Genomic DNA, 13,724 nt, shown 5'->3' on the forward strand with positions numbered 1-13,724 from the left:
CAATGAAGATGATGAAGATTTAAAGGAAGAAGATGAAGATGAGGAACATCTTCATGTATATTTATGGATTTGTTTCATTTTTAATAAAAATATATTTTAAAAAATAAAATTATGTATTTTTTTTAATAAAAAAAATGAGAAAAAGGATGTATATGTGCTTTTATAAGAGATAAAAGACCTAAGCGGAAAAAAATAAAGATAAAAGACCCAAGTGTAATAAATAAATAAGATAAAGGATCTCTAATGTAATCATGTCTATAATTAAATAAAAATTAAAAGTATTAAAAGTTACCTTATGATTATAATTGATTCTTTTTTTAGAAATTTTTTTGACTCATTTATGACATTTAATGTTGTCAATGTATATTACATTTTGATTGGTTGATATCATGAGAGGGTAAAATACCCTCTAAATAAGATAGGGTAATCTAGAAAAAACCTAATAATATACATGTTATATTAATGTAGATGTAAGGTATTTCTATTTATTTGCAAATTAAATGATTTTTGACATCTATAATCGTCAATTTTAATTATCAAATCACCCAACTTAGTCCAATTCGATGTAAATACAATTTTTATAGAGGTCGAGTTATATTATCTAGTCATTGGATTCACTAATGCTAGTTTGACTAGTGATTCAGTGGTTCAACCAATGACTCGATGACTCATTACCTTTACTATGTCGATCACCGAGCTAGTTTTTAAAATTATGATTTGTGAAGTGAGAGTTGTCTCTACTTATAAACACTTGTTTAGGTCGTCTTTCATACAATGCAAGACTCTTTAATACATCCACTTACACCAACATTGTTGGATTTGGTGTCTGGCTATCAAGGTTGCCAAACTCGAAAGTCTACATAAACTCAAAAAGGAGATCATGCTCGATTGTAAAATGACTAATAGTATCACAATCCTATTGTTTTTAAAATTAATAATAACAATAATAATAACGTTTGCAATATTTACTTGTACATATATTAATGTATTTTTTAAATAATTATTTAGTATATGATATTGCCTCCACTAGTCGAAACTCATGTATATTTCTTTGTAGGGTTAAATATGTTTTTGGTTCCTATAAAATTGAAAACTTTTAAGTTTAATCCTTACTTAATTTTAATAGTTTTTTCAGTCCTTAGAAAAAATATTTACATGTAATTTTAGTCCATGTTAAAACAAAGTTTGTTTAATTATCCTTAAACTCTAAAAAAAATTGAAAGTATTTTCTGAGACAAGTTTAAAACATTACAAAAGTTTCATTTACTAAAATTTAAATTTTTTTAATATGAAATGTATTAAATATAAATTTTTTCAAACGATAAAAGTTCAAGATAAAAGCAACAAAAATTTGAACGTAGAAATCAAATTTTGAGATAATTTTTTGCGAAGGAACTTTTAGTAATGTTCTCAACACGTCTGCAAAAGATTGTTCAAAAAATTAAGAGTTTAAGAATAATTAAACAAATTTAAATTTAGTAGGGACTAAAAGTGAGTGCATACATTTTTTATAGGGACTAAAAAACTATTAAAATTAAGTAAGGACTAAACTCAGAATGTTACAATTTTATAGAGAAAAAAAACAAATTTAACCCTTCTTTGTATATAATGTCCATGTATTTTAATATTGTTTCGATAAAATAGTTTTTCACATGTATCATATTATGACAACATAATATTATTAATAATATGTTTGTTTTTAAAATATCTCAAAATATCTAATTAGTGACTTTTTTAAAGTAACAAAAGAGCAACGTTAAAAAAGTAAATAATTTGATACAATTTGATGTATATCTAAAAAAGTTAGACCGGCATTGCATACATATTAATGGGTTAATTATGTTTTAGGTTCCTATAAATAGGCACGTTTCCAACATTAGTCCATACTTAAATTTTATTAAATTTTTGGTCCCCAACGTTTTTTTTCCGTTAGCAAAATAGGTCCTCGCTGTTAATTGTTGCTGATTGAGCAAACGGTGAAGCACACATAGATGCCACATCTGACTTTTTTTTTTGTTAAATATGTTTTTAGTCCCTGTAAAATTGAGGCATTTTAAGTTTAATCCTTACTTAATTTTAATAGTTGTTTTAGTCTTTACAAAAATACTATACACTCAGTATTAGTCCCTGCTCAATTCAAAATTGTTCAATTTATGCTTAAACTCTTGTATATTGCCACTAGTTTTGCATGAAATGGGAGCATATGGGTTGGTTCGAATTAATATGGAATTATTTTCCCACGCTCATTCAATATTTTTCCCTTGGTTAATGATATCAGGTTCTGTTCAAATAATATATGTCGATTCAACATCTTTTGTTCAACATAATTTAAAAAAAGAATAGCTTATTCTTCGGTATCTCATATGGGTTTCATAATTCTAGGAATTGGTTCTATAAGTGATATTGGGCTCAACGGGGCCATTTTATAAATAATATCTCATGGATTTATTGACACTACCCTTTTTTTCTTGGCATGAATTAGTTATGATAAACTACGTCTTCTTTATCTTGACGAAATGGACGGAATGACTATCCTAATGCTAAAAATATTCACGATTTTCACTATCTTATCGATGAGTTCTCTTGCATTGTCGGACATGAGTGGTTTTGTTGCCGAATTGGTAGTTTTTTTTTTTTGAAATAATTACTAGTCAAAAATATATTTTCATGATGAAAATACTATAATAACTAGTTTTAGTAGGTTTTTTAGTCCCTAAAAAAAAAGTATTACTTCTAATTTTAGTCCCTTCTAAAACAAAGTTTGTTTAATTATCCTTAAACTCTTAAATTTTTGAACGATTTTTTTGAGACAAGTTTAGAACACTATGAAAGGTTCAATTACTAAAATTTAGAATTTTTTAATATGAAAAGAATTAAATATGAATTTTTGAAAACGATAAAAGTTAAAGATAAAAGTAATAAAATTTAGACATATAAATCAAATTTTGCGATAATTTTTTGCGGAGGAACTTTTAGGAATGTTCTTAACACGTCTACAAAAAATTGTTAAAAATCTTAAGAGTTTAAGTATAAATTAAACAAATTTGAATTGAGCTGAGACTAATACCGAGTGCATAGTATTTTTGTAAGGACTAAAACAATTATTAAAATTAAGTAAGGACTAAACTTAAAATGCCTCAATTTTATAGCGGTTAAAAACATATTTAACCCAACAAAAAAAGTCAGATGTGGCATCCACGTGTGCTTCACCGTTTGCTCAATCAACAACAATTAACAGCGAGGACCTATTTTGCTAACGGAAAAAAACGTTGGGGATCAAAAATTTAATAAAATTTAAGTAGGGACTAATATTAGAAACACGCCTATTTATAGGGACCTAAAACATAATTAACCCGGTATTAATTCCTTAATAACATAAATTTATTTTATGGTCATATTTTTGTTGTCTACACGGACTATTTTAACAACCAGTATTACCATATCTCAAAGCATTAAACAAAAGGAACAAATTACTTAAAGCCCTAACTCTAGATTCAATGTGTGGTCATTGACATAGAGCCCTAACTCTAGATTCAATGTGTTATTGACATTAGCAGAATTAACAAATACATTGTTATCGATTGGTTTGTCCAACTGATTGATATATGCCTTAGTTCCATCAACTGGAGAAACATCCATGTCATCATGATCATTCCCTCGCGGAATTGGTGGAGCAAAAAATGATGTCATGTTAATAACATTATTCCCGAAAGATGGCACGGGGGACTGTGAAACCGCATTTTGGAGAAATTGATCAGTTGTTGGTTGAGACATCAAACAAGATTGTTGTGGTGTTTCTTGAAAATTTGGTTGTGAAAGTCTCTGAAAGTGGGCATGGATAAACCTTCTCACCGCAAGGTTTTCTTGAGCAGAATGAGACTCGAAATGGGCTGTGAATAGTTGAAAGGTGGTAAAAACTTGATTGCAAATTCTGCATGTAAAATAAACCTGATTAAAAATGTAAAAAATGGAGGCCGTGGCCATGGTTGATAATGGTTTGAGGTGAGGAAATGAGAGATGACACTATCAAAGTACTTTATCTTTCTTGGTATTTAGAGCTTTATATATGAGAAAATGTTCACAAGATTGAATGAAAAAGTAGACATTGAAAATGTGCATGATAACGTCATCTATCCGTTGTAATTCAATATTCTAATAACTTTTTGACTAGAATATTTATGTATAGATATACATAAGGGTGGCAATAATTAAGGTCGTCCGTCAGAGTCTATAATTCGGCTTATTTAAAATCTGGCTTGGCTTAACTCAATTATTAAATAGGTTGGACTCAAGCTTTTTTAAAAAGTTCATTAATTTAAGTAGATCAAGTTAAGGCTTATAGAAAAGTTTACTAGCCGTATCAGATCAATTCATATATGTGTAATTATATATGCACATTATATAAACACGCGTATTAACCTCTACAAAAATACATTATATAATACACATATATTAGCCACTATTAAATAGATGGTGCTAGCTTTACAAAATTTTATTGGATATAGATGCAATATATATATATATATATATATATATATATATATATATATATATATATATATATATATATATATATATATATACACACACACACTAATAAAGTAAGTGTGTGTCGGGGGGTGGGGGGTTGGGTTTGGGAATGGATGCATATGCTTTAAAAAAAATTATTGACCTATTAGCCTTTTAAAATATTTAGCCTTTTTATTAATTGGTCAAATGTTATATTTAAAATTATTAGTATAAATTAGGGTTTTAGGCAGACTAATAGGTTAGGTCAGACTTTTAAAAAGGTCATGCCATATTTAAAATAAAGCCTATAACATGCTAATAAGCCATAGTTAGGCTTTAATTTTTTCAACCAGACCTAACCTATTTAAACAAAGTCCAGCTCGCTCCGACTTATTTACACCCCTAGATATACACATATGTATGAATATTACTTCCTTCGTTCTCTTTTAGTAGTCTTTGTAAGGTTAATTACACATATCAAGATGGTAAAAAGGTGTTTTTACTTTATATGATTTTTTTATAATACCCTTAATTATTTATTATTTCATTCATTTTATTTATCTGTTTGCGAAAATAGTAAAACAATAATAAATTCTACATTGAAAAGAAATTCTTATATAAAAATTACAATTAAAAAGGAAAGCAAGAAATAAAGTTTTTTTTATTTTTATCAGAAAGCCATTGTAATTAGGGTGTTTGACACTCCAATAACTTTATAAAGTGTTTTTCGAAGATCAAAGAGTAGTCATAAACTGAACCACACCCATTGAAAAAAATGTAAATTAATAATGGTTGGTTGAAAATAAATTACTTTATATTCTTTTTCAACCAATCTCTTTATCTCTTTACATTCAAGTTTAATAGTTAGATTCTTCTAATGGATGTGATATTAAATATATATTGGATGGTTCAAATGTTATTTGTTACTATTGATAATGTACATCTCAATGTTGCCTATGGAGATATTACACGATTGGAAGGATAAATATGTTAGATAAATACTTCTGTTATGAAAAAATGTTGGGATAAGAAACGTTCAATTTTTCGTGCTCTTGCTACGGTTAAACGATCCACTTCGGATAATTCGTCCAACCTAAAAATAGCTATAATGTCCTGAAGTTCTTTGTAACGTTGTAACGTTTATTTAACCCTTTGCGCAGTTTCATAATGGTCTTCACCAACGATCCGAGGTTGGAGCATGGTTGACGTTGAATCTAATGGATCGACTGCTGGATAGATACCTTTGGAAGCTAATCCTCTTGATAGTACAGTAGTAGCATCCAAATGTGCAAATGTTATGGCAGGAGTAGGATCGGACAAATCAACTGCAGGTACATAAACTTCTTGAATGGAAGTTATAGACCCTTCTTTAGTAGAAGTAAGTAAAGTACCCATTTCAGTACCCAAGGGTGGGTTCCCACAACGGAAGGCATTCAGCCCAATAGGGAAAATACTTCGGATTCGGCTTGGACAAAACGGATACAAAGACAATTACAGAATCATGTTACTGCAAGCAAACAACCTTTTAAAAAAGTGATCTCTAAGAAAATTAAAAATTATCAAAGGAAGCTCAATTACATATAGATTAGTGGACCGATTACAGTCCTTTGATCAAAATTATGTTCAAAGGTTATTATAACAATCTTCAACAATATGTTTAATAACACCAACAACAACTTCACCTCGTCTAAATGAGTGATAAATAACCAAGAATAATTTTATTGAATAATTCTAAGAAGAATTTTATTGAATAATTCTGAAACCTTATCATGTTAACTTTAATCAAAAGTTCACATATAACTCAGCCTCCTTTCGGAGGCGAACATCACCCTTGCATGCATCATGTCGGGGGGTGTGTGGGATGGTTGGTGGGCCAGTTGTAGCCCTTAATTTGGTCATATACGAATGGTTCTTAAGCACTTCACCCTTTAAGGATTTGTTCTTGGGGTGGGGTTGTGGACTAGACTATTGATGGTCGGATTTAGGCAAGTGTACCAAATCTTTACCAAATAATAAAGTGATAATTATAATATTGTATTTAGAGTTATTGTCGTTCCAACTAGGAAATTCGCATTACTTATTTAGGAACAAGAAAATAAAAATAATTAAATAAAAGATAAAGGAGGTTTTGCAATTTAATATGTTTCCAACATAGCAAGAGTTTAGGAGTTAACCTGGTTTTGATTGCAGAATGTTAGCGATGGTTAGGGTTCTTTGAATCCCCTCTATTCATCTATTGGAAATAATTAATGGTCAAGTATTATTCAGTTTTTAGCGTCTTTTATCTAAGTGATGAGTTCGTGAGATTTTAACACCTACCAGCTGTTAAGTTTCACCTACTGATCACACAAGTTTGTAATTGTGAGGTCTTACTCTCTCTCAGAGGTTGGGTTCATCGTCCTCCAGCTGTCAATTACAACCTTACGCCAGAGTTTCTACATGTTTCACTGTTTAGGGTCGTCAATCATACAGGGAGATACACTTACGCGCGTTAAGGTACGTGTAGGTTCTTACTTTCTCAGCGGTATTTGAATCAACAAAGTATTTTAGGGTTCCTAAATTCTTAGTGTCATAAAGGTACCCTCGTTTGTTGAATCTTAGAAGGACATCAACATATTCTTCCTCTCGGTAGTTCTACAAATGGGCAACCTTATCTTGTCTATCTTACCAAGGATGAAAGAAGAATAAAGCTACTATGTTCATTTAAGTCATTGTGTTTTTCTAATTACGTGGCCCGCTATTAGTTACTTCTTGATTATGGCAGGTTTACACCAATATTAGGTATGTTACTTTCCTAAGTACTTGTATTTTAGGGTGGTTCGCTTCAGAAGAGACAAATCTTACGAAATAGTAAAATTAAATAGGATTCGAAAAATAACTGAATAAAGAACTTAAATTAAATATTCCAACAAACAAAATAGAGGTTCATCTTAGAACCCTAATCTAAAAGGGTTTAGTTTCTGGTTGTGCAGGTTTTTTGCACAGACATAGCGTGAGTTAACTCACGCACGCCATGTATCCTGCGTGACTTAAGTCACGCAGAGATTAACACTAGTGTGAGTTAAATCACATAGTATGATTTAAGTCACGTAAATTTAACACTAATATGAATTAACTTACGTATGGGTAAAAAAAAATCAATTGGGAACGAGAAAAACTATTGGGTAAAGAGCAGAATTCATTACCTTTTTGGTGTGATTTGATGGAACTCACAATAAACACAAATAAAAGCTCCTGTAAACCGAAGCCCCCTAGCGACCAAAATCAATCCCAATACTATTGTATCACATATCACACAAATTGAATGATAAATCGAAAATGATATAAACAAATATTTTTAACTGATATTTAATTTTTTTTTTTTTACCAATTAAGACAATGAGGGTGAAATTGACAAAAATAACCAAATAATAAGTTATAAGTTCAATATTTACTTGAAGTAGCTTGTCGAAAAACACTATAAAAATGTAAAAAATATTACAAGATCGTGAGAAAAAATTATCATCAAATATATCTATTTTGATCAAATGAGTTAATATATTAATAAGCTCGAAATGATATAAGCTCAAAATTGGCGTTAACAAGCAGAATATTATATTATAGGTCAAATGTATTTAAAGTCGTTTTTTTTCAAAGTGGTCATTTATGTTTCAAATGTCCCAAACAAGTCTTTCTAGTTTTTGAATCGTTTCAAACAAATCCTATTGTAGATAACATAGTTGATAATTGTTTCCTTGAACTCATCTTTGATACCAAATCTGACTCCTAACACCACTTACATTAGTCATCTTTTTAGGCATGACAAATGGTGGATAATATTCTTTGTTGCTATCATCTGAATCATCACCATTATCCTCTAAAAGAACTTGTTTGAAACGATTCAAAAACTAAGAGGACTTGTTTGGAACTTTTGAAATTTAAATGACCATTTTAAAAAAAAATGAAAAACTTAAAGAATCTTTTGATGCATTTGACCTATATTATATTACCACATGTAGTAATTTATTTGTGTTGGACTTTCCACCAAAAGTAGTTTTATCCAAATTTTACTCAAAATATAAAATGTATTATTGTATTCCAAACATAAACTTTAGGGTTAGCTTTATCCAATATTGCTTTCCGTACAAAACTTAACTTGGTACACAAGATTGTTTCCGTGTTGTAAATTACTATATATTTGCCGAAAGATAATATATTTGGATTACAAAATTGAACCATTTTTAGGTCTTTTTTAACTATATTACTTGTGTCCATCCTTGAGTATCAATATTGGAAGTAATTCAATATTACCGTATCTTTTGATTTAAAATTAATTACCATATTTGGAGCATACCGTGAAAATTAAGATCTTAATCCATTGGCAAATTAACTTTTATGTTAAAAACACATTTTAGATAAACCAAAAACATTTTTAATGAATTTATATTCATATTCCTACCTGAATAAGCAAATAAATAACCAAAATGCAACAAAAAAAATATCATATGATTCACATTTGGACTTGTTTCATATTGGAATCAATTGGTAATATAATCTTTCTAAATTTGAAAATATCATTTATGTTAAAAAACTTTCTATAATTTATTACCCCTAATGTAAAAAAAAAAAAAATTCCAAACGTACCCTTGTTGTGTTACATGAAAGAAATCAAACTATAGAACTTTGGTATATATTTGAGTGCATCAAACCTTCATTCACCATTTCAATCATTTCAAAACAAAAAGTCTTTGTTGATATGTCACTTATGAGGCTAGGAAAGAAGCTTCATCCTGCTAAGAAGAGGTTAATAGCGACCTTTAAACGCATCCTTGCAACCTTCCATTCCCCCATACCCTCCAGAAGATCCAAAACATCATATGTGTATGCTACTAGCAAGAATAAATCCGCCATACGCATCGATGACCTCTTTTCCGAGTGTGTGCACGCCGCAGACAAGGCTAATGGATTAGAGGAAACAAGCAGAGGCAAAGAGTTGGTTGGCATGATGGATAGCGGCGACATAGATACTATTGAAGATGCATGGAAGATTGTTGTTGGTAAGACACCTCAGCTTCAGGTGGATGAGAAGGCAGAGGAGTTTATCAAGAAGTTTTATGAAGATGTGAGGCTTCAGAAAGAGAGGTCCCTAATGGAATATCAGGAAATGCTAGCAAGAAGTGCCTGAAAGGTTCATAGTGATTAACATTAACAATTAACATAGTGTGGTTGTTTAGGATTGTTTTTCTTGTTATTTATTGAATTGCATGAATATATATAAATATTAGGCATTTGTTAGGAATTATTTTTCCTGTTTAATTGTTTTTATTCTTCATTATCAATTTGCTCATAGGAAACTTCTGGTCAATTGTACATTAGTTATAATATGATAAACTAAGTTTTTTTTTTTTGAGCAAATGATAAACTAAGTTAGTAATACAAATTGGATTGAAAAGTATAAATCAAATTTTTTGTTCTGGTTTTCATGGTGTGCGCCGAGCTATTCACCTCATCCATTCGAGCTTCTTCTCAAAATGTGGTTGCTGAATTACCAGCATCTGTCCAAAAAGTAAGACTGTTTAGAAACCTTGAGATGTTAACATTGAGATCTTATTCCATGTTTGGTTGCATGTTTACTTGTGATTTGGACCGTAGTATTTAAATGTAAGTTGTGCACCTTAAACTCTAAGCTTAGAATAATAGAAAGGAATTGCAGCCACTCCACAGTCTACAATTGACCGATTTCCATTATCAAACATGTGTGTTTATTGTTTGCATTTTTCGTATCTTTATTCTTTTGAACTAGGGTTGATGTCCTAACAAGCTTTATGTGAAAAGCTGCAATTTTTAGGTAGAATTCGAATTTGCAGTATCAAACACACTCTTGATGAGGTTGAGTGACCCATAATACAAAAGAAGTCATTGCAAACCAATACATACATTTACACAATAGGAAACACCAACCAGTTCAAGACCAAGAACTGTCATCAGCAGTTTTGTTTTGCAACATTTTTTCAAACTCATAGCTACCACACCAAGGGAAAAGAAGCCTAATGTAGAAAAGCTTTCACGGGATCATCACGATGAATCATTTTCATGCGACATGCCACCATCTCCTCGGGACTGACCTGCAAAAAGCGTTGGTGTCGAGCACAATAAATTTCCCTTGACATAAAGAGAATGGTAAAATAGAATCATTATCTCATCGCTCCATCTAACATTATACCTGAATTTCCTTTCATCTTTCACCTCTCTCTTTCTTTCATTCTCCCTACCAAACGGAAATATAAGAAACAAAACAATGAAACCATTATTTATAAACCGCATGTTTTCCAAATGCCAAGCTCCAGCTTAGGCAATATCAGTGAATTAATTGATATCTAAATAGGAAATGGAAATTCAAAAGATAAATGAGTGTCTTAAAAATATCCAAACTAACCTTTTTAAGGGCCTCAACAAGTTTCTTCTGGTCAAGTACATCAGTCCCCCAAGTAGCAAACTTTTTCTCCTCTAATGGAGTGGGAGTATCTACAAAGCATTTTATTAGAACAACAACCCTAGTTCAAAAGTAAACAGATACGAAAAATGCAAACAGAGAACACACAAGATTTGATCAAGGAGCTCGACCAATTGTGGCTAAGTCTAAGATTGCAGAGTGGCTGCAGTACTTTTCTATTAATAATAAAGCTTAAGGTTTACAGATTAAAACTTATGTTCAAATACTGCAGTGTAGATTACAAAATTACACACGAACCGTACCATGGGATAATTGAGCGTCACTTGTTCACTTATCAGTAAACTATAAGTCATACCTAACACTTTTTTTTTAATTGAACAAATGCATGATAATCCAAAAACTTCTTATTAGGATCAGCGTCGGCCAGAAGGGGATCCCCTCACATAGAACAGGTTTTCGGATCATAGTAAGCAGAATTGACATCAAGCTTCAAAAGGTATTTTACCATGTCCTCTCAGATACACAAGTTTATGAAGCAAACAAATAGAATAATCACAAACAGGAAGACAAATATAATTAGTAAAGAAATAAACCTTACAGTTCCTGTACTGCCACCTCATTTGACAAAGTCGATTTGTTTGCTTTCACCAACCTTAGCTTTATCAACCTTTAGAGCATCTTCATCATTATCAGTACACTCCTTTTCCCCATTTTCGATTACTATTTTTCTCTACAAGCTTCTTTAATTGTTGTTCTTTTAAGTACTTCCTTCGAGCCTCGTCCCTTGCCTCACATCTTTCAATGACATTAGCATAGGTTGCTGTATTATAACCATTTGATCGATCTAGGTTGCCATCGTAATCGAGTTCAAATGTTTCTATCTTCTCATCAGGAGCAACATGCTTGCTGGTCCATCTTGCTCCTATCCTTTGAGGCCTCTCCATGCATGACTTTGCATTATGTGTCAATGCTCCACATCTTAAGATCAAATATAAACCAAGAGTCGGTGGATGGAAGATAATGTCAATCTCATCAAGTTATGAAATGAGTCAAATAGAAAATCCAGAAGAACATGAGTTTAACAATAAATATTAAAAAGTTAGCCGCACCACATGTAGTAAAACCATCAAATCTTTCATTTTCATCAACTTATATCATTGATATCCTTGTCCAAAAAATATTACTGATCTCAGAAGTTGCAACATACTCATAAAAGCAACCTCGCCCAGAGAAAATGGTAGAAAGGAAGAAAGAAACTCTATACAGGTACACTTGCTTCTCTTACAAACCATTTCTTTATCCTTTTCCGATTGGTATCCAAAACCTACTACATTCACTTCCTTTGTTCACTTCGCATTATAGTAAATGCTCTCGAGGAAAAGATTATCGTAAGAACTTATCTTACACATTTCAATCTTTTAATAACAGAAACAAGAGAAAGAGACCTAGATTACAATGTTGACAAGAACACAACTAATATATCAGAAAGGCTGCGAGGAATAAGATCCTAAGCTACAAAAGGCAAGGCTTCCTATATAATGTAACTATATAAAGCGTTATGACTTCAAAGTAGACAAAATTTCACATACACATGAAATGATGTAAAAGATGCTAGCCTTGAAAGTAATTATCACAAGCAACAAATTGCTTGACATTGATTAGTCAATAGTTAGAGCCAGTTAGTTAGAGTCTGCGATAAATAACAGGATAGAAATAACAGACGACAAAGAAACGAGATGATTCTTGGACCTTGAAGAGGAGATTGGGAGGGAAAGCCTAGGTCTTTCAAATACTTGGAGTAGGGACTACATTTAAGGGGTTGATATCTCAACATATGTTTTTTCATACACACCGACCAGACATTGAACCCTGGACCAATTGGCAAAGGAAACCAAGAATCTAGCACTTGTGACATTATATTGATATTTAAAACAGCAGAAGTCCACTTACTTTTCATATGCTCCCTTCCTGTACTTGTCAGCTTGAAATACTTTTGCTCCTTTGTGATGCCAAGATTTTGTATAACTTTGATCCAATTTCCATTTCCTTTGATGTTTTAAACTCTACCAAGTATTAAATAAATAGAAAAAGAAACTCAGAATGCAAATCTTCACTGTTATGATCAAAGAGGAGTGTTAGCAACAATCTCTTTTCAAATCCAAACCGATCTAATTCAAATATATGCGGTTTAATTTGGATCGGTTTTTGAATATCCAAAATGCAAAATATATATTTTTTATTTACTTTTTTTAAGAATATAATTTTTTATTAATATTAATATTACACAAGCACGGTAAAATAATAGGTTTGAAGCAAAATATATATTAAAAAATTAAAATTACAGCATGAAAATTATCGATTCTTTTTTAAACATATGAAGTAATGATAATATAGATTAAATTAATGCAATATATAAGATTAAAAACCGACAAGCAACATAATAATGCAATATATAATACTAATAAAAGAATAAATAAGTATTCATATTTACTTTTGTGGTTCAGTTCAGTTTTGAAAAAGTGATCTGAAATTTGATTCGATCCTAGCAGTTTTTACAAAACAACATCCAAACGCATCCAAAAATATTTGATTATTTACGATTTTCAATTTTTTTTGGATCTGTTTGCGGTTTTATTTTGAATCGGTTTGAATTTAAACACCCTTAATAGCCATGACAACAAAGGATGTTGCATTGGATGTTACTTCCATGAGAAGGAATGAAGTCATGATGATAATGCAATGGGCCTTGAACTTTGGGTCTCTTCTATGCATGATACTATTT

General features: G+C 30.9%; 1 protein-coding gene and 2 pseudogenes across 1 annotated transcript; 1 reads left to right on the forward strand and 2 right to left on the reverse strand.

The window, feature by feature from the left end:
- Positions 1-5,499: 5,499 nt before the first annotated feature.
- Positions 5,500-5,984, reverse strand: LOC120578397 (ATP synthase subunit beta, chloroplastic-like; annotated as a pseudogene).
- A 3,269-nt stretch (positions 5,985-9,253) lies between these two features.
- LOC25484446 (uncharacterized) lies at positions 9,254-9,767 on the forward strand. Its single transcript, XM_013613273.3, has one exon. It carries the CDS (start codon positions 9,254-9,256, stop codon positions 9,671-9,673), a length of 420 nt encoding a protein of 139 aa, XP_013468727.2. The 3' UTR covers positions 9,674-9,767.
- A 768-nt stretch (positions 9,768-10,535) lies between these two features.
- Positions 10,536-13,714, reverse strand: LOC25484447 (pre-mRNA-splicing factor SLU7-like; annotated as a pseudogene).
- Between the last annotated feature and the right edge of the window lie 10 nt (positions 13,715-13,724).

This window comes from Medicago truncatula, chromosome 1 (genome assembly GCF_003473485.1).
Source record: "Medicago truncatula cultivar Jemalong A17 chromosome 1, MtrunA17r5.0-ANR, whole genome shotgun sequence".
NCBI classification, from domain to species: domain Eukaryota; kingdom Viridiplantae; phylum Streptophyta; class Magnoliopsida; order Fabales; family Fabaceae; genus Medicago; species Medicago truncatula.

Coding starts and splice junctions, on each gene's coding strand:
- LOC25484446 (XM_013613273.3), top strand. CDS start 9,254: ATGAGGCTAGGAAAGAAGCTTCATCCTGCTAAGAAGAGGTTAATAGCG.